General features: G+C 41.6%; 1 protein-coding gene across 1 annotated transcript in view; it reads left to right on the forward strand.

Moving 5' to 3' along the window:
• The window catches only part of LOC144270318 (glypican-5-like), a 599,436-nt gene that overhangs the window by 129,893 nt on the left and 443,342 nt on the right, over window positions 1-26,201 (forward strand). Inside the window, exon 3 of the mRNA XM_077826708.1 lies at window positions 24,700-25,394. Coding sequence (XP_077682834.1) covers window positions 24,700-25,394 — 695 coding nt within the window. The remainder of the gene's footprint in view (window positions 1-24,699; window positions 25,395-26,201) is intronic.

Raw genomic sequence — 26,201 nt, forward strand, 5'->3', positions numbered from 1 at the left:
AAACAGAGCATCTTTGTAGAAATCTGTTTTGGGAATCTCCCCGCAAACTAAACTCTAGAGAATCTCCAAAAGCCAATAAATATAAGAAAAGCAGTTTCTAACCTGCTAAGAATAGCACCAGAGAGGTTTTGCAGTTTATACTCCATTGTAGATTGTACCCCCTGCATCTACACTATACGTGATATCTCTGGCAGACCAGATTGCAATATCTTCACTAAAGCAGTGCAAGTAATGGCCGTTTTAGTTTGCTGGCCATTGCAAAACTTTGAAGAAAAATTCATGTTGGGTGGACACAAAAAAAGAGAAATATTGGCAAATAAGACATACATTGTTTTGTTTTGATTGCCAGCATTTTAAAAATAGTTTTCTTTATTCTTTAATAAAATGGAAGGACATTTCAAAATGAAAAGTTGTTTGAATCAAAATGTTTTTTGTTTTAAAAATATTCAAGCGACATGTTTGGACTTTTTCTACATAAGCAATTTGGCGAAACAGACACAAATTTGCAAAATGTTTTGGTGTAACTGAATCTGCATTTTCCTCTCAAAGTTTCAGCCAAACCATTTCACCCAGCTCTCATTCTCACTCACTGTGAATACTATCTTACATTGGGGCATCCCATTGAGATCAATGGGACCACTGGTGGAAGAAGGTTCTACTTAAAGTGAGTGTCATGGTATCTGAATCTAGCTATCAACAGTTCAGCATGTTAATCTGTTTTGAGTTCAGCCTCTCTGCCAATTTTAAAAATCTTTGCTCTTTTGCTGCCCTTTATTCATTTATTTACTTTTGGGGCTTGTTCAAGCCTGCATCCTTTAATCTAACTCTCATCGACCAATCCCTCTTCCTATATGGAGTGCTATTGACTTGTTAGGACAATTAGGGTACATCTACACTGGGATAAAAGGCCCATGGTATGACTGCGGCTGGCCTGGGTCAACTGACTCAGCCTGAGCCCTGTGAGCCTATGGGGCTAAAAATTGCTGTTTAGACATTCGGGCCCAAGCTGGAGCCTGAGCTGTGAGATCCTCCACTCTCACAGGGTCCCAGAGCTCAGGCTCCCATGTGAGCCCAAACATCTACACGGCAATTTTTCACCCCTGGAGCCAGAGCCCGTGAGCCTAAGTCAGCTGACCTGGGTCTGCTGAGGGTTTCTTCTCTCTGTCTAGACGTACCCTAAGGGCCCACTTGCCAAGATCAGATTATGAAATTGGAGCTTTAATTATAAAGACTCATTAGCTTAAGTCTCATTAAAGCTACCTGCAAAAGAAGTTCTGAACCGTAATTAGAATACAGTATTATCTTTCTGCAGTCAATCACCCTCCAGTTCAATAATTCATGTTGGAAGTCTACTGAAACAAAATGGCTAATTTGCTTCTATTGTCTAATTGATTTATGAGCAACTCTTATTTTTCATTAGATTGTTGATTAAGTGAACAGAAAACATTAAACGTGAACATAAAAACTGCATACAAATGAGAGACTTTAAAACTTGCATATTAAAACCTCTGTTGTGACAGGTATATTTGATATAGCCTCAATTCATAGGAGTATAATAATAATTCTGTAATTGAGTCTCTGTCTCTGGTAACCCATAACTAACCTAAACAAACCAAATATAGGATGTGATCTGCAAAACGCTTCTGAGTAAAAGAGAAGAAATGCATGGGCGACTTCTACAACACAGCTTGAGAAAGAGGGAGAGGAAAACTGTGCCTCAGTTAAGCTGTCGCCCCTAATACCAAAGCTATCTGCTGCTTATCTTTCTTTAGACCCAGATTCAGTGAGGTACGTAAGTACACGTCTAACTTGAAGTGCATGAAGAGTCCCAGTGAAGTTAGGTGCATGCTGAAGTACCTTGCTGAATCAGGACCTTAAAAATAAAATAAAACAAAAAAAAGAAAATTGTTATTGAGAAGTGGGGGATCACTCCTTTCTGTGGGAAGAGGCTGGGAAGAAGGAAAAATTCATGAGGTTTTCCCTTATAGAGGTTATCCCACCTTCCCAGAGTCCAGAGGAAGACAGAGAAATAAGTTCAGTGATGCCCCCTACCCAGCCTGCATGGAATCTGGAGATCGGAGTGTGGGTTTCAGGGAAGAAGAGTTTGGAGGAGGCACCAGAAAATCAGCCTGTGTGCAAATGCTATGCTGCAACTAGAGAAGCTCAGAGCTGCAAGCTCTGTCTAATAAAGAGTATGTTCTATTTAATGCAAACGGAGGGATCTCATGCTATTGCCCAGAATGCTGTACAAGCCAGTGTGGTGGCTGCCCCTGGGGCTTCTTATACAGGGGCTTTCCACGGTGCAGAATGGGGGCTAAGAACAGGTAGTCTCAGGTTGGATTACCTTCCCTCTGGATTCTCTACTGTGCTTCCTCCTCCGACTTCATTCAGATCTCCTGTTCCTGGAGAGGTCTGGGGGCGGAAGGCAGGGGAGTACCACAGAAACAGCTGACTCCCACCCTGTCCCTGCCTACACACACAATACAGCTTTTCACCTAGGAATGAAGAGGTAACACACAGGGAGGGTCCCCTCTGTGCCCATTCCTGGGAGAACAATCCTGCACTACTACTACTGTCTCAGAAATGTCTATCACATTCTCTAGATGAATGTACATAGTAAAGCTACTTAAATGAAAACACATCATTGACTCGGTGGTATCTCAGGAGAACTCAAAAGCCTCCCCAAACAAAAGAATCTCCAGCTCCCCTTTACGCTGGCCCTTCAGACAGAAGCCTGGATAAATATATAGGCCCTTCAGCATACCCAGGAGGTCAACAAGCTTGAGCTCTGTTGGACTAATGGGAAAATTCCTGCATTAAGGGCCCTCCTCTGATATTGTTTTGCTGCTAGACTCCAGATGTACAAATCTAAGGACTACCAATGAGAACATCTCAACTGATCTCATTGGTCAAGATGGACCGTGAATCGACTCGCTTAGACCTAAACCCTGGGAGTTTGTTTTTGGCAGGGAAAAGTTAAACAAGAATTAATCAAAAGCCAGTTTTATATATCAAAACATTGACAAAGCTTTTCCTTACGCTCCTCTCCCTCTGCTCTTTCAAAATTCATCCGCTGTGGTGATCAGTTACTGAACTGTGGCAGCAACAACAGACTGTTGCTTAAGTTTATAACAAATGAATGAGCGTAGGCCTCGATCCTGCAATTTCTTACCTTTAGGCAAACTTCTGTGACTTTGTGGAACCCTGCTGGCTTCACTGGGGTGCTGGCTTGTTGTAGAAGTATGTAGCGTGCTGTTGTGGTGATTTGATTATTTTAAAATGTTGGAGGTTATTTTGTGTGTCTGAGACAAACCCTATAATTGTTTTTGACTGCGTTATTGTTGCTCTTGTCCTGTGCTATCCTCCAGTAGTCAGTGAGATTGGAAAAACTACTCTAAACTCATCTCTCTATGTACATACATATATAGGCAAAATTACAATAGAGAAATATAGGGTTATTGATTTATTGGCACTAATGGGCTGTGCATTCTCTCTGTGGAATAACTGTAGCTGATTTCCCCAAAACATCTGGCTAACTATAAAATCACCAACACCTGTACCTCTGCCAGTGCAGATCCATATGCTGAACACATGCCAGTTGTTTTACTCAAAGGGAGTTGGGAAGATGAATTAAGAAGGAAATCTTTACCGTAAGAAAGAACCACGTAGGAAAACATGTTAAATTTATCTGCAACATCGTTCAACTTTTAATCTCTCCACTGAGTTTAATTAAGTTCTCCCTAGGCTTGTGAACCTGTCAAGCTTTTAAAAAGCAAAACCGGCCATGCTTTCCCATATTCATGATGGACCTGAACCAACACCCATTTAAGTCAATCGGAGTCTTTCCATTGACTTCAGTGGCCACTGGATCAAGTCCTTAGGGCTGACTGAAAAGAAAATTAATGGATACCTGCTGTTTCTTAAAGAGAAACCTGCTGGTGCTGGAAATTCCTTTTAACTTTCTTGTGGTAGTCTGATAGAAGACAAGTTCTGAGAAGTGTGGGTGGGTGAACGTAGTGAACTCTCAGTAGGGAGCGTCCACTTCGTATTAACCAATTGAGAACCAGGAGAAATGGTTTAAAAGCGTTTGTGGTCCATGCTTTGGAAGAAATTAGGAACACAGTTATTGTGAAAACTGCCATTCAGTGTCTAGCTGCCATGGTGAATGATGATCCCTTTTCCTTTTGCAACTGAGAGATGGAATCTTGGCATGTGGGCACAGGGAGTTCAGTTTCCAAGCCAGCTGGCAGTTCTGGGTTAGAAACTATCCATTGTGGAGCACACAGGGTTGCATTATTGCTGTTCCCTGCATAAAAGGCTGTTTTCTTCAGCTTAAAGTTGTTGATAAATGTGCACTTAATTTTTTTTTTTTTTTTAGTTGTGGGGTTTTTTAATCATCCATCCCCATCATGGCCCCAGTAGTCAAACAGGATGCAAAAATATTTGGCATGTTTCTACTTTGGGAAATAAACAATAGCGCAAACCCTACTTTAAAAAAAAACAAAACAACCTTTAGCTTGGTTAAACTTAGTACTGTCTCGGGTGGTTATTATTTTTCTCATAGATTTTAGGACCAGGTCAATGACCTAACCAATTCAGCTGGAAATCATGAAACAGTTCACGACCTTCTGAAGCAAACATATTAGTTTTCCTACTGCCAGTTGAACTGTCTAATCAGAGGGTCAAGAAAAGTCTCTCTCTAGAGACTCATGTCTGGTTGCTACTCTCTTAATGAAAAAGTTCCCAGAAGTATTTAGAAAGTCTTATATCTGAACAGATCAGATTTCTGCTTTTCCTTGATGGGCTTTACAAGAAAAAAAATCATTTTAACCAGCTATAACCTTTTAAAATACTTGCCATTCCTTTCTTAATAGCTTACAATACACCAGAGGTATACAAATAAAATACCTCATTTTTTGCTTTGCCCCAAAGTTAGTGGCAGCTGTAAAGTATTTCCCTGCCAGAAAATACACAGATATGTCATGCTGCAATGTGTCAGACAGCAATTATATAATGATTACTCCAATACTGTGGAGGATGCATTCAGATACTAAAGGAATCTAGAGGTATAATTTAGCCCCACTACTTCTCCTTTTATCCATTTGCAATCAATACAATGCTCAGCTCCTCGAGGTTCATCATCAATGTCTTCTGTGAATCGGACAACTGAGAGCACTCTACAGTGCATCTGGAAATCCCAGCTTGCTCTCTCTCCAAGCCCAAATGTGTCAAATCTGCAATGCCTTTGAGCTTCAGCAGACCACCAACATTAAATGCCCTCTCTCTCTCAAGTGGTAGCATCTTTTCCTGTCCAATATTAGTACCTGGCACTGTGTGTAGTTAGCATAATTTTTACTTTCTCCATGGTTTTCATTTGCATGAAAGCTGCATAAGCACTTTCTGGCATTCTCCTCCCTCCCCCCCCCCCACCATTTTTGGAATATTGCCCACCGTCAGAATAGTATGGTGCAATAGTGCCATAATATGTTTACATTTTACCTACTTCTTGGTGCATTCCCAGCTTATCACATTTGTCTAGTATACTACCCCTTAAGCATACTTGTATCATTAAGCTGTAGCTCACAGTTATTACAAATTGCCTGATCCTGGACACACTTGAGTGAATATAGGTGGGACTACCTATATACAGCCCTTTGAGGATAATGGGTCTGTTTCGATCATATTTACATTGGTATAACTCCTGGTGAAGTTGGAATAGAATTAGACCCAGAATCTCTGTCAGTTCCCTCTGTTGCACTACAGAGCTCATGATTAACCATTGTGGACTTTGATAATGCACTGTCTTGTCTATAGAGATTGTAAGCACATCAGAGCAGGGACTGCCTTGTACTCTGTGAAGGGCCTAGCACAGTGGGGCCCGGACAGTGGTTGGGCTATGAAGTGAGACTATAATACAAACAATTAGGGATGCACAAAAGGGGCAAAATAAAAAATGGTTGAGATTTATTTTATTATGCACATTTCAAAGAACTAGGATGAATGACCAAACTACATCTGGTCTTCAGTGGGTGTCCTTATTGTACTGGCAAATATCTACAAAGGTTAGGGGTGAAGGATCCATGCTCTATCTTCAAAACATTTTAAAAACTCTTTGTGTGCATACTGTATAGAGATACAAGATAGGTGAGGTAATATCTTTTATTGGACCAACTTCTGTTGGTCCCCTGTATCCTCAAATCTAGCTCTCCCTTTGGGTTTCTCACCAAATGGAAATCCCCTAGAGCTGCACCTTTGGAAAGTGTTTTGGCAGCAACTGAGTAAAGTTCTTAAAAATGTGTTAGAGTTGAATAATCAGACTGTTAGAGTATAGAAAAACAATGGGAAACCTGTTCAAAGCCACTGGAAACTGTGTTCACTCAAATGAATTATAGCTGCAGATATTGAAATTCACCATCAAGCCATCTCCGATGTCATGGCACAACAACGCATTCTAACTTCAAAACACCGTGACCTTTAAGAAGAGCAGTCAGGACAGACTTAGTTCTTCTAAGGCCTGTTCTAACGCAATTAAATTCATTCCATGGTTGGATCAAGGACTTAATCTTTCTAACTAATTTTTAAACATTATACCCCACCGTACCTAGAATCTTAGCCAAGACCTGATTTAAAGAGTGACTGAGAATGATGTGCTGGACTAATCCCATGGAGTAAAATTGTCTTGGGCTAATTTTTATCTTTATTTTTTAAAATATTCTGTATTGTTGTTGCGGGTTTTTTGTTGTTGTTGTTTTTTTTACCAGAATGCATATTTCAAAAGAAGTCAATGGACAGTTTCTTCACTTCCCCATGCAAACATGTATCTGTGCATATAGTTTTAGTCTTGGGGTCCAGTTAGCTCAAATGCTGCCCTTTGCAAAAACTTTCCTATCTCTGAAAAAGTGTCACCTCGTGCTCCCATGTGATGGCAAAAAGGGAAGGATAGCAGAGTCCCTCCCTCAGTTCCCTTTTATTGCTGGTGGCAGAGAGACAAAACCCAGTGAAGGTTCAACTGTTTGTTAGTCTGTTCAGAGACCCTAAACTGGTTCTCTTTCAATCTATTAGATTAAATTTTATTTTCATACTTTTTTCTCATAATGGACATTCCTTAAAATAAAAACACATTGATAGTTTGACACCCCCCAATCCCTGGACAACTCTCTGTAAAACAGTGTTTTGTGCCATCCTCCAGGCCTCATGGTGGAGTCCAAACCCTCAGGGTTCAAATCCGAAACAGACTGATCTCCACCAAGTATGGAGCTAGGTAAACTCTTTCAGCAAACTGTCTATTCAATGCATTTTGCCTGTTAGTTAATTTATCTGCAAACAGACTTTGATTGTTACAGATTTGCTCGTCAAAGTTATTTGACAAATGATTTGTGCAAATGTATTTCAGCCAGGGGATAGCTCACAGATTACTCATTGGTGATGTTGCTTCAAGTATTCACTATCCATGTTATGTGGTTGGTCAGCTAAATCAAATGGTATTGTGTCCGCTTTCTGACTTGCATGGCTACCAAACCCACAAAGAACTTTCTAGCTAGCCATATGAACAGAACAGATACCTCTGGATACATATATTCAGGATTATTTATGTGCAAATATGTATTTGCAGCATTTTCCTTTCCTTGTACGTTCTTGAGAACATATTTTCCGAACACAGATGTTCTCAAGAAGTAAATAATAGTGCTCGCAAATACTGTTGAAGCACATTCGTCGTTTTTATTTGAATACACTTGCCCAGCTCTTGTTAATACTAATGAGCTGAGAGCATAAAATAGTAGCTACCAGGCTCAAATTCAGCTGGTTTAGATCATGTAAATGAGAGTAGAAGTATTTTGATTGATGAAATAATGTGGATAGCTGCACCGTCCTCAAGGCTTTCAGTTCATCTAGCTCGTCGTCCCATTGCAACGTTAGAAGTCCCTCTGTCTCCTCCTGCAACAGTAGAACTATTTGTTTTATTTTTCTGTCAGCGGAAGCCCACTAGTGTCACTAAAGGTTACACCACATCTGGACTCCAGCCTTTTCACCACTCACATGAACTAGCTGTACTCTAATCTGCTCACTTGAAAAGGAATAAACAATTGCCATCTCCAATTGCAGCATATAAGAATAATATATAATTATCTAGAAATGCCTTAGAGCAAAATAATAAACAGTTCCATTTTAATTGCTTAGATAAGTAATCTTGGTCAGTGTTTGTATTTTTCAGAAGAATGAAGATGGGTTCAATGGTGAACAGTAAAAAAACAAACAAACAAACAAAACCCCCAAACAAACAAACAAAACTCTGTAGCCAATTGTCCTAAGCGCATAATCTTGGAGAGGAACTTTTGGATAAACTCTTCCATCCAGTGTTTTCTTTAGAAATGATGATCAAGACATCCCAGAGAACACTGGCAGATGCAGCTTGGCACTGAAGTATATGCGGGTCTCCACACACTGTGTCTTTGATTCATATTTCTGCAGCCAATAGTGACTTCATTGCGTATTGCTGTTTTGTTAATCGTCAAGCAAGAGGACTCCTAAGATTGGCAGTGATGTATTATGATGGCTATATGCAGCAGTGCAGAAATATTTCCACAATATGGACTGCAGAAATTACCATTCGATTTCACGTGGACACGGCAAAGCCAGCACCAAGGAAGCTATATATCTGGATCTAAATTGTTTTTGTAACACGAGTGCCTCCTGTATCTATATGTCACTCAGCCAGTTATTTCTCAGTGTGCTGCCAGTCTGGAAGGCGATGGATCTGTCTTTGGCTGGGTGATATCACTTCTGTCACTGTTGTTACGTGCCAGCATTAAATACAGAAAAAACAAAATAATCTAGCACTAATTATTTCAAATGTTTGTCAGTTTCACCAAAAATTAAACCATGTGTTTTCCCCCAGCACCATTTAATCGGCTCCATGATTAAAGTTAAAGAAAACCTGCAGATTGACTGACTCCGAAGAAGAGATTTTTGTGTCCCATATCCAAACATATATGGAGATTTATATGCCTAAACTGGGCTTTTCAGTTGCCTAATGGAGTTTGGTATCCAACTCCTATCGAAAATCAGTTCCCTTGCAATCCTGCTGGAAACACATTTCAGCTGAAGAGCCTGGGCCTTCACTGGGGAATCATGAGGTATCATGGAGCCACTGTAGCAGTGCCCCCCACATCCAGCTGCTGGTGCAAGGGACATTCCTAGGGAAAGGGGACAAGACAGGGTGTGTCTATGCTCTGGCTATCCCTGGTTGCCAGAACCTTTAAAGACCTAGGGTAGCTTGTTATAAATCACAGCAGCCTTGGGGCTTGTCTAATTTAGGCTGGGGACCAACTGCAAGGTAAAGGGAGCATAGGAGTAGCTTTATTTATTTATTTATTTATTTATTTTATTTAGTATTAAGCACTGTACAAACATCCACCCCTTGGTGTTGTACTGAGCACAGATTGGCCAGACTAGAGAATCCAAGGGCCAATGTCTATTGAAAGGAGCTACCACATTCTTACATGCTCTTATGAAGAGCAGTATCAGCCATTTCATCACAGGGACTGTGGCTGATGTTAGAGATAAAGATGGAATCCTAGAGGCAGTTGATGACATTATCTATAAATGCAATAGCAGGATCCTGGTTTGTTTGTTTTTTTCCCCTGGGTTGTCTGTAATTGAGTCATACGAGAGAGTCTGCTGTATAGGTTTATTAGCTCCTGCTGATTGAGCACTGGACTGCTGTTTTGTGCAATATATATGTTTATGGGCAGCTGTCACACCCTGGCTTTGTCTGTCTATGCAGGGTGTGGCTGCCATTAAAGTTCAGAAGACACTCTCTTGGAATAACTTCAGTGTTTTGCCCCCATTTAATCCCTTTTGCTATCTGATGCCAATATATTTTGGCTTTAGCTTTGCTCCTTTTGAACCAACTAGAGACTCCCAATATGGTAACGGCCTGTTCGGTAGGAGCAAGTTGGTACCAGAACACCAGGTTCATGGTAATTTAGTATCATATTAAAATCAGATAAGTCAGGGATGGGCAACATTAAGGTACTAGAGGGACACAAAATCTACTAAAATCCTTTCACCATCTGGGGTATGTGATGCCGCAGGGGGTCAGGTCCTGCCCCGGGGGGGGGGGGGTGATGCAGGGGAGGGGTCAGACCCTCCTCCCACCCCAACCTAACACAAGCTGGGCTGTATGGAGCCAAATAAAATGATCTGGGGGCCAGATACAGTCACCAGTTGCCCATCCCTGAGAGAAGCAAGTGACCTTTTAAATGCCCAGACTGAACATCTGCAAACATTTAAAAAAAAAAAAAAAAAATAGCTGCAGAGAATGATTCTGATCTCCCTTCTAATGATTTTATACCGGCGTAACTACTGACTTCATTAAAATTACTCCTGATTTAGCCCAGTGTGTGAAAAGAATCAGACCATCAGTATCCTGGATAAATAGCTGAACTGATTGTAAATTAATAGATGAATAATAGGATAAACTGCCCATGAACTCCTGTTTTCCTTGTACTCTCAAGGTATGTCTGCATCGCATTGTAAGCCCACGGTTCAGACTCAAGCTCAAGCCTAACCCCCCTTCCACCTACACACAAATTGTACTAACCCAGGGCTCAGACCCAAGGTCCCTGGACCCCATGGGGGTGGAGGATCCAAGCCGGAGTCAAACTAGGACCCAGGGTTCTAGCCTTGTAGCATAGATGCAGTCCCAGTGGACTCGTGATCTGGGATTCCTCCAAAAGTATTGTACAATCCCACTGGCCAATTGTCTTTGTCCTCCGGATAGTCAAGTTTCATGGACAGTCAAGTTTTCCACACTGCACCACTAACAAAAGGCTAGAGTAGCCACATTTTGGTGGGCATTAGGAAGTCTGGGATGTGAGTGGTGGGACACCGGCCTGCATAATGCAGTGTAGAGCCTGGAGTCCCAGGTTGGGACTGACGGTTCAACAATTCCTAACCTGGGGTTACAAATGAGTGTGGACACTCAGGGTTAGCGCACCCAAGGTCTGCTAACTTGAGTTATACTAACCCTGGGCTTACGCTACAGTGTGGACATACCTGAGGGCTGGATTCTGCACTCTGTAACACTTTGATTTATGACAGGTTTCAGAGTAACAGCCGTGTTAGTCTGTATTCGCAAAAAGAAAAGGAGTACTTGTGGCACCTTAGAGACTAACCAATTTATTTGAACATGAGCTTTCGTGAGCTATAGCTCACTTCATCGGATGCATACCGTAGAAACTGCAGCAGACTTTATATACACCCAGAGATCACGAAACAATACCTCCTCCCACCCCACTGTCTTGCTGGTAATAGCTTATCTAAAGTGATCATCAAGTTGGGCCATTTCCAGCACAAATCCAGGTTTTCTCACCCTCCACCCACCCCCCCCACACAAACTCACTCTCCTGCTGGTAATAGCCCATCCAAAGTGACAACTCTCTTCACAATGCAAATTGGTTAGTCTCTAAGGTGCCACAAGTACTCCTTCACTTTGATTTATGGCGGTGTAATTCCATTGTAATCATTACAGTATAGTTGCACTGATGTAAAACTGGTGTAAAAGAATGGCAAATCGAGATACATGAGAAGATTGTCATGTACCAAAATATCCATTTCCAAACTTGTGACCTTTGAAAAGAGACTTGTAACTATGCATTATCCAAGGGAAATGCTGACCTCTTTTAAAAAATAAAATAATTTGTGTTTTTTCAATCTGTTATTAGAAGTACTAGGCCAGATCCTCAGCGCTGTAAACTACACAGTTCCAGTGGTTTCAGTAGTTACACTAATTTACACTAGCTGAGGATCTAGCCATTGGGCTTACGCCCCCTAGTTTATGCTATTAGAAAATTCAGGCTGACAACTAAACTTGTTTTAAATAAACAAAAATGAGGATATGATTTCTCTGCATTTTTTCTCTCCTATCTCGTTGAAGTCCCTATTTTTCCCACTTAAGTGACCTGAGTTGTGGTCACTTTCCCAGCAGCAGAAGAGGTCTGGATGTAGCACCCATTAGGGTATGTCTATGCAGCAATTAAACAGCCTCAGCTGGCCTGTGCTGGCTGACTTGGATTTGCAGGGCTAGGGCTGCAGGCCTATAAAATCACAGTGTAGATGTTAGGGCATGTGCTGGAGCCCAGCCTTTGGGACTCTCACTCCTCACAGGATCCCAAAGCTCAGGCTCTAACCCAAGATCACAATTTTACAGTCCCGCAGCCTAAGCCCTGAAAGCCCAAGTCAACTGACCTAGGCTGGCCACAGGTGTTTAATTGCAGTGTACACATACCCTTAGAGTCTCTTAGTTCCATTCAATATATGCCAGAGGGAGTCACTAGAGAGCAACATGAGGGCCTTCCTCTTTTCGGGGGTAAGGATGGGGGACCTGAGTGTTTGTGGCTCCTATTGGCCTGAGGGCTTTGGGAGCACACTTGCAACTTGAATTTCCTGCCTTATGGGCATTTTGCTCTCACAAGATTGCTGATATAACCCTGTTCTTTACATATGTTAATTGTTTCTGCTGTCAGCTTCATCAAGAGCAACTACATCCATATGGTCCATATGGCCTGCCAGTGTAAAACCAATAACATACATGATGATTTAACATGAATAAAGAGCTTTCATCCTTCACTCAAGATAGAAAATCAGGCTAAACCTGAAATTAGAATTCCATTTCTTTTAGATTTATTGCTGTTAGCAGAAGTTCTGGAAGTCTCAAGTGAGAGCCTGATCTCTTGAGATTTCAAATGATAGCTATCCATATACATTTAGATGATACCCCCGTGAACCTGGGTAGACTGATTTATAGCAAGGAGATTTAAATCATGATTTAAATTGCCAAGTAAAAAGCCTCAATTTAAATAATTGATTTTAATCAACTTTTCCATTTGCACTTCAGTTATTTTCTACAGGAAGACGCATTCTCATTGGTTGATATAGCCATTAAATCATTGATTTACAACTAAATAGAGCCTTTACACTAGATTTGGTACATCTTTTTGCTATCCAGGTGGATACACTGTAGCTATGTACCTTTATGTAAGCAATTATGGAGTTTAATATTTTCAGATTCTTATTAATTGTACATTTTTATTATGTTAGGAAAAGATGAATGATCTATTGCTTATTTACTACATATTTAACTTTTTGCTCATGATCTGTGTCAAGCTTCATTAGAATGGTACCTGGAATTTACTTAAACACATAACAGCATATAAAATTTATTTTAATAAAACAAAACAAGCCCTTAGTACAGTACATGACCTGTTGTGCCATATTCATAAAGCTTGACCACAAAAGTTACACATTTGTCCCCTGATTCTTCCTTTCTGTAGAAAAGCCACCTTTAACTCAAAGGTTGTGATAAAGACTCATGAATTCAGCATATTTATTGTTTGTTTGAATGTTTTAAGAGTTTATAATAAGTTTAGGCCTTAGCATATTTTGTATTAAATTCAGATTTAATTTTAAAGATGTTTAGTTTTAAAAAGAAAAACATGTTATAAATAACAGGTTTCAGAGTAACAGCCATGTTAGTCTGTATTTTCAAAAAGAAAAGGAGTACTTGTGGCACCTTAGAAACTAACCAATTTATTTGAGCATAAGCTTTCGTGAGCTACAGCTCACTTCATCGGATGCATACTGTGGAAAGTGTAGAAGATCTTTTTATTCACACAAAGCATGAAAAAATACCTCCTCCCACCCCATTCTCCTGCTGGTAATAGCTTATCTAAAGTGATCACTCTCCTTACAATGTTCATGATAATCAAGTTGGGCCATTTCCAGCACAAATCCAGGTTTTCTCCCCCCCCCCCCCCACACACACACAAACCCACTCTCCTGTTGGTAATAGCTTATCTAAAGTGACCACTCTCCTTACAATGTGTATGATAATCAAGGTGGGCCATTTCCAGCACAAATCCAGGGCTTAACAAGAACGTCGGGGGGGGGGGGGGGGGGGATAGGAAAAAACAAGGGGAAATAGGTTACCTTGCATAATGACTTAGCCACTCCCAGTCTCTATTCAAGCCTAATTTAATTGTATCCAATTTGCAAATGAATTCCAATTCAACAGTCTCTCGCTGGAGTCTGGATTTGAAGTTTTTTTGTTGTAATATCGCAACTTTCATGTCTGTAATCGCGTGACCAGAGAGATTGAAGTGTTCTCCAACTGGTTTATGAATGTTATAATTCTTGACATCTGATTTGTGTCCATTTATTCTTTTACGTAGAGACTGTCCAGTTTGACCAATGTACATGGCAGAGGGGCATTGCTGGCACATGATGGCATATATCACATTGGTGGATGTGCAGGTGAACGAGCCTCTGATAGTGTGGCTGATGTTATTGGCCCTGTGATGGTGTCCCCTGAATAGATATGTGGGCACAGTTGGCAACGGGCTTTGTTGCAAGGATAGGTTCCTGGGTTAGTGGTTCTGTTGTGTGGTATGTGGTTGCTGGTAAGTATTTGCTTCAGGTTGGCGGGCTGTCTGTAGGCAAGGACTGGCCTGTCTCCCAAGATATGTGAGAGTGTTGGGTCATCCTTCAGGAAAGGTTGTAGATCCTTAATAATGTGTTGGAGGGATTTTAGTTGGGGGCTGAAGGTGATGGCTAGTGGCGTTCTGTTATTTTCTTTGTTAGGCCTGTCCTGTAGTAGGTGACTTCTGGGAACTCTTCTGGCTCTATCAATCTGTTTCTTCACTTCCGCAGGTGGGTATTGTACTTGTAAGAATGCTTGATAGAGATCTTGTAGGTGTTTGTCTCTGTCTGAGGGGTTGGAGCAAATGCGGTTATATCGCAGAGCTTGGCTGCGGATGATGGATCGTGTGGTGTGGTCAGGGTGAAAGCTGGAGGCATGTAGGTAGGAATAGCAGTCATTAGGTTTCCGGTATAGGATGGTGTTTATGTGATCATCGTTTATTAGCACCGTAGTGTCCAGGAAGTGGATCTCTTGTGTGGACTGGACCAGGCTGAGGTTGATGGTGGGATGGAAATTGTTGAAATCATGGTGGAATTCCTCAAGGGCTTTTTTTCCATGGGTCCAGATGATGAAGATGTCATCAATATAGCGCAAGTAGAGTAGGGGCGTTAGGGGACGAGAGCTGAGGAAGCGTTGTTCTAAGTCAGCCATAAAAATGTTGGCATACTGTGGGGCCATGCGGGTACCCATAGCAGTGCCGCTGATTTGAAGGTATACATTGTCCCCAAATGTAAAATAGTTATGGGTAAGGACAAAGTCACAAAGTTCAGCCACCAGGTTAGCCCTGACATTATTGGGGATAATGTTCTTGATGGCTTGTAGTCCATCTTGGTGTGGAATGTTGGTGTAGAGCGCTTCTAGATCCATAGTGGCCAGGATGGTGTTATCAGGAAGATCACCGATGGATTGTAGTTTCCTCAGGAAGTCAGTGGTGTCTTGAAGGTAGCTGGGAGTGCTGGTAGCGTAGGGCCTGAGGAGGGAGTCTACATAGCCAGACAATCCTGCTGTCAGGGTGCCGATGCCTGAGATGATGGGGCGCCCAGGATTTCCAGGTTTATGGATCTTGGGTAGTAGATAGAATATCCCAGGTCGGAGTTCCAGGCGTGTGTCTGTGCGGATTTGACCTATCCTTGCAACAAAGCCCGTTGCCAACTGTGCCCACATATCTATTCAGGGGACACCATCACAGGGCCTAATAACATCAGCCACACTATCAGAGGCTCGTTCACCTGCACATCCACCAATGTGATATATGCCATCATGTGCCAGCAATGCCCCTCTGCCATGTACATTGGTCAAACTGGACAGTCTCTACGAAAAAGAATAAATGGACCCAAATCAGATGTCAAGAATTATAACATCCATAAACCAGTCGGAGAACACTTCAATCTCTCTGGTCACGTGATTACAGACATGAAAGTTGCGATATTACAACAAAAAAACTTCAAATCCAGACTCCAGCGAGAGACTGTTGAATTGGAATTCATTTGCAAATTGGATACAATTAACTTAGGCTTGAATAGAGACTGGGAGTGGCTAAGTCATTATGCAAGGTAACCTATTTCCCCTTGTTTTTTCCTATCCCCCCCCCCCCCCCCCCCGACGTTCTTGTTAAACCCTGGATTTGTGCTGGAAATGGCCCACTTTGATTATCATACACATTGTAAGGAGAGTGATCACTTTAGATAAGCTATTACCAGCAGGAGAGTGGGGTGGGGGGAGGTATTTTTTCATGCTTTGTGTGTATAAAAAGATCATCTACACTTTCCACAGTATGCATCTGATGAAGTGAGCTGTAGCTCACGAAAGCTTATGCTCAAATAAATTGGTTAGTCTCTAAGGTGCCACAAGTACTCCTTTTCTTTTTATGTTATAAATAACAAAATACAAAAATGTGATTTAAAAAACCCAAGATTTTTTTTAAAATGTCTACCCTGCTGTGAACCAAATCGAACATCCAAACTTTAAGAGATTGGCTTATCCTTTATTCTTATCAGTAATTCTCATTGCCAGGCAACAGAGGGTTGAAGGTATAACTCCACTAATCCACTAACTGTGAATTTGTCTTGCATACATAAAGCTCTGTGTAAAATTGAGAACAAAATTTTGACTTGTAATCCTGTTGCTGAAGGATGTCTAGATGTTGTACTGTAACTTAGCAAACATTGTAAGAATCACAGAGAAAGCCTGAAGGACCTAAAAGCATTCAAAAGCACCTATTCCACATACTGTAGTTTGTCAGCTTGCAGCTTTGTAATCAGTGCAAGGAGTCAAAGGCTAAAAGTCAAATATTAGTGTGGCTTTAAGAGACTGTATTAGAGATAGACAAATAACAGTGCTACTTGAATTTGTCATGTTTGCTTCCTTAGGCTACACTGTATGTACATTTTACATTTATAAGTATTTCTGTATTCTGTTGCTTGTATTTTTGCTTCTGATGGCTACTACATGTGCTCACTAGAGTTAATATCATGGCTTGGTTGTTAAAAGGATTTTTTTAAATAACTTTGCTTAAATGCAACATCTGTTCAGTTATTTCATGGTATAATGAATTATTAGTGTTGTGGAGAGCAGTATACACTGAAACACTGGTACATCAATTTAAAAATAACACGAGAAATCACAACAATGGGTCAGATCCCCAGCCTGAGTAAATCACCATAGGTCCATTGCATTCACTGGTGCAACGCTGATTTATACCAAATAAGGATCTGGCTCAATTTGTGTAAGTGATATATTTTATTTACATAGTTACTGAAGGCCCAATTGCCCCTTCCACAGGAAACTCCCAGAAGAGGGTTAGGGTGTTCTTTGGAAGATGGTGGCTCTGCAGTGACAGGTGAGTTGGTACACATATCCTGAATCTGCCTCAGCCACCCTGTGCAGATTCCAGGACTGGCAAGCACTCTCTGCACAAACAGCTGAACCCCTACAGCTCCCTTTGTACTTGAAGACTAAATAGAGATCCTGAGATCTGTGGACCTGATTCTGATCTTGCTGTGGAATAAATCAGTAGTAGCTCCACTAAAGTGAATGGAGTTACACCAGCTGGCTTAAGATCGGAGTCAGACCTACTCTTACTGCATTTGATGTGTGGAATCTACCCCAGTGCAGAAGACCCATGTGAGGTCCTTTGCATGTCTTAAATAGAGAATTTCATTCTATCAGAAAGAATGTAGCACTGTAGAATGCAGTGTTTATGGCTAAAGAATATTCATAGTAGCTATAAATGGGCCCCAGGGACGGACCCGCCTCTCCTGGTACCTAGCGCCGCGTGCTGCCGAGGTAACACGTGGGGAGGGGGCATGCAGGGTCACATGCCCCCGTCCCCAGATTTCTGCTAGGGTTCACACCAGTATGTGGCCAACAGCAGCCTTTCGACACTGTGTAGGAGGGAAGGGATGGGTGCTGCTTCCAGCCGCAGGGGGGAAAGGGATGACTTGGCCCATGTCTTTGCAGAGCTCATCTTTCCCCCGACTCTGTGACTGGAAGCAGTTTGTCCCTTCCTGCTTGCACAGTGTCAAAAGGCAGCTAATACCTCCAAGCTGTTGCTGGCCACCGACATAACCCAGCCACCTCCTCTCCCCCGACTACAGTGCGGGCAGTAAGGAGTTAAGCCCTAAGGGTGCATTGTGCACTAGGGCCCAGGGAACTTGACTGCAGGGGCTTCAGTGAACTTGGCCAGAGAGGTGGCTCAGCAGGGGAGGGTGCCTAGGAGATGGAGCAGCCCAGGGCAGGCGGGGGAAGAGGTGCTAAGTCCCTGCCCAGGGGGCTGCTGTGGAGCCTGCAGATTTGGGGCATGAACAGGCTGGAAATAGCTTCCCCACCACCACTCCAGAGCTTGGTGGAGAGGCTTCCCTATGCCAGCGGTGTGTGGGGCTTTGGCACATGCAGGGCTCAATCCTCCTGGCCAGCGCCCTGGGGCATCGGCCCAGCCAGAGGCAGTGGGGGAAGGAAGGAGCCTGCTGGCCAGGCTGTTGGTGAGCTGAGCACTCCCACCGGGGCTCATTCTCTGCACATTGCTGGGAACGGGACGTGCCCCGCCTGGGGGGATATGTAGGAGCAGCAGGGCTGGAGGTGGTGAAGGGACAAAGCAGGGAGAGGACAGCGAGAGGGGGAGCACGTAAAGGGCTGGGTGGGCAGCAGAGGTGATATATAACTGGCCGCCGCCTGGCGCCTGCCCACACTCACCAGCCACTGCAGCTCGCAGCACACAGCCACACCGGACAGAAACAGGATGGGGGGTGGGGCCCTGTTGGCCGAGAGCTGGCATGCAGAGGGGGCCAAGCTAATGGACCAGCAGGGGGAGCAGCTGGCCTTGTGCTCTGTGTCTTTGCCCCGCCACCAGTCTTCCACACCCACCCCTATCATCAGCCACTGGACCCCCCACTCACCGCTGGTGGATGGGCAGCTGGAGAGCAGGGATCTAGCAGTACTGCCCGTACCGACTAGGGGGTGGGGAGACAGCAAATATGGGGAAATTTGCCTGTTTTTTTTTTTTTTTAAGTCAGGACACCTGCAGGAGGGCTTAAATATGGGACTGTCCCTTTAAAAATGGGACATCTGGTCACCCTAGTATGCAGTGTAGTTGCAGCCATGTCAGTCCCAGGATATTAGAGAGACAAGGTGGGTGAGGGTGATGTGTGGCTTGAAAGCTTCTCTCTCTCACCAACTGAAGTTGTCCCCATAAAAGATATTACCTCACCCACCTTGTGTGTCTCATTGAAAGTTTGTTCTTTTTTTGTGCCATGCATCAAGCATTATTTCTTATTGTGCATTAGCACTGGGAACCAGCGGAGAACCTTAGTGAACAAAATAATCAGCTGCTCAGCATTCGAATTTCTGCACCTCCAGTGCACAAACAGAGACAGTCTGGAATCTGTAATGGCTTGGCTGATCTCCAGAAGCTAATTTTAAAGGACCAGCAGTTCAGATGGGAAGTTTCCAGAGGTGAGCTGTGTTTGATCAGCTGTGTTGAGCCATCAGACAACGTCAACCCCACTGTCAAGTATGCTCTGAGCATGATAAACAACTTGAGCAAAACTCTCCCCATGGAAGAAGTCATTGCTTGGCGTTCATTAAATAGTCACCAGTGAGCTCATATAGTTTTAAAATTCAAAAGTTGGCTGAAAACATCCCGAGTTTCACATGGGCTCAAATTGAAATGGGCAGGTAATGAACCTGAAAATAAAGCTAATTTCCCCTGCATATTTTAGAACAAGAGATAGGCCCAACATACGAAATTTGAGTCAATTTGAATGTCCCCCAAATTCAGGGGCATTCCATTCCAGGAGTTTGTTTCAGGCTCATCTCTTTTCATAATAGAAACTACTTGTAAAATTGTGTTGAAATCGACATTGCTGTTAAAGGGCTGGATCCAAAGCTTGTCAGTGTCCATCTTTCTGTTGACTTGAATGAGCTCTGGATCAGGCTTAGAATGATCTTTTGCAAATCTATAAATGTCTCCAACACTTTCTATTAGACTCCACAAATGAGCACCTGCTGTTTCAGATAAGGGGAAAACTTTGTAGTAATTTATAAACGTCATACAACATACTCCACAAAGTGAATTAAAAGTATATAATTAAAAACTTTTCAAACAAGATGGTCCGCTCGCTTCCTTTGTACAATCTGAGTGGAAACTGTCCATTGTTACAGAATCCATTCAACTGCATGAGGCCCCATTATTCTTAATTAGAGGGCTAAGGCTATTCAGCCAATCGAGTGCTTTCATGGTATTTTACAATGGAAAAAAGCATGCAGATTTCCTTCCCTCAAGATTGTCGAGAGCCTAAAAGTGACAGTTTTCATTTTTTTTGTGGTTGAATCAAATGTAATTTAATATACTTACATCCCTTCACTGCAAATCTAAAATTAACAAAAATATTCTTTTCATACTGTGAATTTGGCACACTTCAGTTTAGTTTCCAGGAGGTATAATCTACAGTTGACTTTCTTCCCATCATACTAGGAAATAAGTGCCATTGTCAGAAACATTTCTATTTTATTACATTTTTTAATTTTTGTTTTTATGGAGTACAGAATTTTCAGAACAAAAAGATTAGAAATAAAGTGTATTGTCATCTGCTAACAACCTAATGTCCCAATAAAGCTGGTGAAAGCTATTTTACTAGTTGAGACGTTTGGGGCGGGCATTGTCATTTACTGTCTATACAGCGCCTTGTACAATGTGGCCTCTAGTCAACATGGTAATTTCAATGTTGAATAAGCTCAGTTTCAGAAGAATGAGACTGTATGGCAGTAATGATGTGAACATTGGAAGCAGATTGATAGTCAAAGCACAATGCCAACATATTCCACTACTAACCTTGATCATAAACTTACCCTTAAAGTGCAGATTCAAGGGGAGATTTGAGCAGTTACGTGCTCAAATCCCATTTACTTTTAATGGGATTTAGATGCCATTTTGCCCTTTCTGCCTTTGAAAATCTCCCTCTACTTACTGCTGTCATTTTTCATACATTGTTGTTTTAGCAGAGCTTTAACCGCTTGAGCTACAAAAACTACAACTTATTCCTAGATATTTTTAAAGCAACATTGTTGTGATCTGATAGCATAGTGGGTATGGCCTGGATCCTTCACTGTCTTAGACACATGCTTAATTTTAAGCTCATGAGCAGTTCCTTTGATTTGAATGAGCCTGCTTACATACGTAGTTAGGGTTGCTGGGTCAGTACTTGTGTTGTGAAGTGTCCATGCTGGATGCTTGATTTTTGGTCTCGGTCCCTTGTTCCTAATGCTGGAAAGGCCAAGGATATGGTATAGAGGTGAGGGGGCAGGAAAGGTGCTCTTTCATTCAACAGTAACTTCTTAAGGATGCCTTAGACTGGCTCTTAAGCATGTCTCATTCAGTCCTGTTTGGACAATGATTGCAATACACAATTAAGGGTGAGATATGTAAAGTGACAATGTGGGAATCTACAGGCGCTGTTATGACATGGGAGAACAATCCTTTTTTCCTGTACTGCAGCTATAAGGTTCAATATCATGAACAGAAAAGAACACAAAAAGGGGTCTTAATGCTTTCCTCTTTTTCTTTTATTAACATATTTGTTTTGAATGGTTTCAGTGAAATAAAAACAGTGTTCAGATTTCCACTAGAATAAAATAAAGCAAACAAAAAAGATTAAATAGGGGTGTCTTGGCAAAGAAAATATATTTTATTAGCACAGTGCTATGTAGTTAACTATGTTAGAGTTAAGATAGTGTCAGTATTTCCACTATAAACCCCATTTGCAGAATTTTGTAACATAGCTGTAAAAATCTGCTTCAGGCTGAAACTTGGCAAACAAGGGCTCTGCCTGAGAGCGAACTTTTTCTTTTTAAACCAAATTCTAGCTGGATTCTTAAGTTCTAGGATTTAAAAACAACCACCACCTTCCATGGTATTAGTTGCTGTAGTACCATGAAGATGGCTGGAGTTATTCTGATGCACTTGTTTCAATCTGTCAGATGAAAGGCAAGCCTAGGTTTAAAAAATAGTGGCTAAAATACTGATTTACACAATGTACCATGGGGCACCTTGAGTTATCAGCTTAGTTAACTAGTACCCTTTGCTGTCATGAGCATTCAAATCCAATCACCGAGGGAGCAGTAGCACAGGCAGCCATAATACGGAAAGGCACTGTGCAAGCTTTTCAACATAGTCCTGCCAATGCATGTTAATCCTGGCCTATACCACCCCAGCTATGCCTCTGCTGGGCCCCCTATAAGAGAAAGTGTAGTTTGTCCCAAATTTTACCAGACTACATTGTGCTGTGGTGATGAGGCCAATAAACCTGTTCAGGCAAGAGCCTCAGCTGGTGTAAAGTGATGTCGAGAAAAGATCAACTATAGATTGTTTTAATTTGATGTAATTTTGTTTTCTTGTTTGTGATGTGAAGCAAACTTCTCCCCAAACCCTTCCCCATCCTCCGCCCAAACATCAGCTGAAAAGCAAGTCAAGCAGAGATTAATATTGAGAAAGTAATTGTCAGAGTGGTAGCTGCACCTACATTACTCCATTACTCGTCTGCTGGGGCCCTCTATAAGAGCAGTTTGTGCTTTGATTTTATTCTTTAACCCTCCCCCGAAGCGCTTTCTGCAAGAAGCAGCACCCGAGTCACAGCATTGTGAAATGGAAACTTTAACGTTTACCTCTCAAGCGTTCTTTGAGCTACTGCCCAGACTTAGCCAAGATTGTTTTTTATATGTCAAGCTTTATTCAGTTTTCAGACTGGAGAGAGGTAAATAGTGGTGTCCCCCAGGAATCTGTACTGGGACGAGTACTATTCAACATATTCATGAATGATCTGGAAAAAGGAGTCAACAGGGAGGTGGCAAAACTTGCAGTTGTTACAAAACTACTCAAGATTGTTAAGTCCAAAGCAGACTGTAAGTGGGTAGTTCTCTGAAAACCTCCACTCAATGTGCAGCAGCAGTCAAGAAAGGGAACAGAATGTTGGGAATCATTAAGAAAGGGATAGATGATAATAAGACAGAAAATATCATATTGCCTCTATATAAATCCATAGTATGCCCACATCTTGAATACTCATGCAGATGTGGCCGCCCCGTCTCAAAAAAGATATATTGGAATAGGAAAAGGTTCAGAAAAGGGCAAGAAAAATTATTAAGGTATGGAACAGCTTCCGTATGAGGAGAGATTAATAAAATTGGGATTTTTCAGCTTGGAAAAGAGATGACTAAGGAGGGGTATGATAGAGGTCTATTAAAATCATGACTGGTGTGGAGAAAGTAAATAAGGAAGTGTTGTTTACTCCTCCTCATAACACAAGAACTAGGGGTCACCGAATGAAATTAATAGGCAGCAGGTTTAAAACAAACAAAAGGAAGTATTTCTTCACACAACGCACAGTCACCCTGTGGAACTCTTTGCCAGAGGATGTTGTGAAGGCCAAGAGTATAAGAGGATTCCAAAAAGAACAAGATATATTCATGGAGGATAGGTCCATCAATGGCTATTAGCCAGGATGGGCAGGGGTTTGCCAGAAGCTGGGAATGGGTGACAGGGGATGCATTACTTAATGATTACCTGTTCTATTTATTCCCTCTGGAGCACTTGGCATTTGCCAGTTGGAAGACAGGATACTGGGCAAGATGGACCTTTGCTCTAACCCAGTATGGCTGTTCTTATGTTCTTATTTAATCTTCATTCTAGTACATACTCACTTTCCACATCAAAAGTCCAAATCATTACAAGTGTATGTTTTATAAACCTGAATAGTCTTTAGAGGGATGTAAATGGCTTGTTTTTCTGTCTTTTCAATGCATGATTTCAATAGTTCTACGGGATAGCAGCTAGATTATGTGAGGTGGGAAGCAAATTAAACACTAGCCAATGGTTATGGTATCAAGGAGTGTTTTAGTTACATGGCATGGAGTTTTTAAGTTATTCATCAAGTCATTTCAATATGATAATATTTGAGAAGTGCAGATGTGGTCTAAGATGGGAGTCTTTATTAACTGAATATTTGGTCATTTAAGTGATTCTTACTGTCAACTGGGCTTTTTTAGACTTAATATTAAAAAGCTTCATCGCTGATTCTGATAATGATACAGATGACAATGACAAGACTGAGAGCAAAGTGTGAAAACAAAGATACTATACATTAGTGAACAAGAATATTCCCTCTTATTCAATGCAAATATTATAAAATTGCGTATACTGCATGGTAAAGCAATTATTGTAGAACTGGGTTCTTACAATTGCAGTGCATTTCATCCTAAAGCAATCCTACCAGCTTGCCTTACTGTCACATAACAGAAAGACATAGGTTGCATTGAAAGAGTTTTTGCCGATACAGGAATTTGATGCTTGATTTCTTGGTTCACTTGTACTTGTTACTAGAATGTCAGACTGTTCATTGTAAACTGGAAATACGTCATTTATTGGTCAAAAAGAGTGTTGCTTTGGAAATGTACCAAATGGACCTGCCAACATACAATGGCAGCTTCTAAAGCTGTGTGGATTTGCCCTGCCAAGTATTGCTCATGGGCCTGAACCAAAGCCCATTGAAACCAATGGGAATATTTCCATTGACTTCAGTTGGCTACGGATCAGGCACTAAATAGTCAGAATCTGGTAATCTTGTTGGGGCAATCTGCCAGAGTCATATAATTTTATTATCAGTGTCCCTGTGCATCAATAAGTTATAAACCACTTTTCTGTCAACCTTTAACGTGTCTATGTTTTGCAGAGGCCTTTGAGTCATTGCTTCGCTTTGCAGAGAATCACACAACCTCCCTGTTTGAGACAGCTTACAGAGCCATGGCAAAAGAAGCTGTAGAGCCTGTCAAAGAACTTTTTACAGACCTCTCTCTATATATTTTGGGTGCTGAGACTACAGTGGAAAATGCAGTTTTACGGTTCTTCGACAGTCTCTTTCCTTTGGTTTACAGTCGGCTAATAAACCCTGGAATTATAGATTTATCAGAGGAATATACCGAGTGTCTACGACTAACAAGACAAGACATAAATCCCTTTGGACGTTATTCTAACGAAGTGGTTACAGAGCTGTCAAAATCTCTTTGGGCAAGTAGGATGCTAAACCAGGCCCTCAATATGGGCATTGAAGTGATAAACACAACTGAACATGCGGCTATTACAAAGGAATGTAGCAAAGCGCTCGTGAAGATGCAGTACTGTCCACATTGTCAAGGACTGACACTAATCAGACCTTGCGTGGGATATTGTCTAAATGTAATGAGGGGCTGTTTGGCCAGTGTGTCAGAGCTGGATACTCAATGGAGGGAGTATATCTCCGCACTGGAATATCTGACTAATGAAATGGCTGGGTCGCATGATCTGGAACTTGCACTTCTGGGAATCAGGAATTCAATCAATGAAGCCATCCTGCATGCACAATTGAATGGGCCACAACTCTCTGCCACAGTAAGTACTCCTTAATTGTTTTGAAGTTCACTTTTTTGCTTTCGTTATTTGATGATCATTTGATGTTTTTGCATCAATTAGCAGCCAACAAGACCTTTGTCAATAGTGCATGCATATATCACAGATAATTACTATGGGATTCAGTAGCAACTGACTTAAAATGAAATGAAGAAAATTGTAGACTTTCTGTGGAATTTGCTAAATAGAGAATTTAGAGTACTTTACAAATCTGGTCAATGTATGGACTTCAGTTGCACATTTGCATGCTAGAACTCCTAGCAACATTTTCAGAAATTATCTACCAACTGGGGATTTTTTAACAAAAGGGACAGGGAGATTCCAATGTGGGGTATTTAGGAAAGTGGGATTGTGAGTGTAAATATCTCTATTTGCTAAGAATTCCTAAAAGCACTTTCTTTAGTGCTAAATATCAAGCTATCAGGAGAAAAAAATCAAGAAAGATGTGGGGGAGAGGGAAACAGTAACATGATATGATGACAATGACTAGAAAATGGATGGAGAATGGAAGAGTAGTGAGATTATTAAAAGGGCTATTTAATGTACAACATTTACATGAGTGAAGGCTAAAAATATGCTGATAGCGGATCTATTTTGTATGGCTGGTGGGATTAGGGAGGCAGAGCTAGGGGTGTTAGAATTACACAATAAATAATGGCAACATATAACTGACAAGCCTTCTGATAAATGGTTGAAAGCTGGGCGAGAAATTATTGAAATGACTAATGATGCAGCTGGCTAAACTTGTATGAAGTCCAACACCACCATCAATAAAGAATCATGGCAACT

This window comes from Eretmochelys imbricata, chromosome 9 (assembly GCF_965152235.1).
Source record: "Eretmochelys imbricata isolate rEreImb1 chromosome 9, rEreImb1.hap1, whole genome shotgun sequence".
Taxonomy (NCBI): domain Eukaryota; kingdom Metazoa; phylum Chordata; order Testudines; family Cheloniidae; genus Eretmochelys; species Eretmochelys imbricata.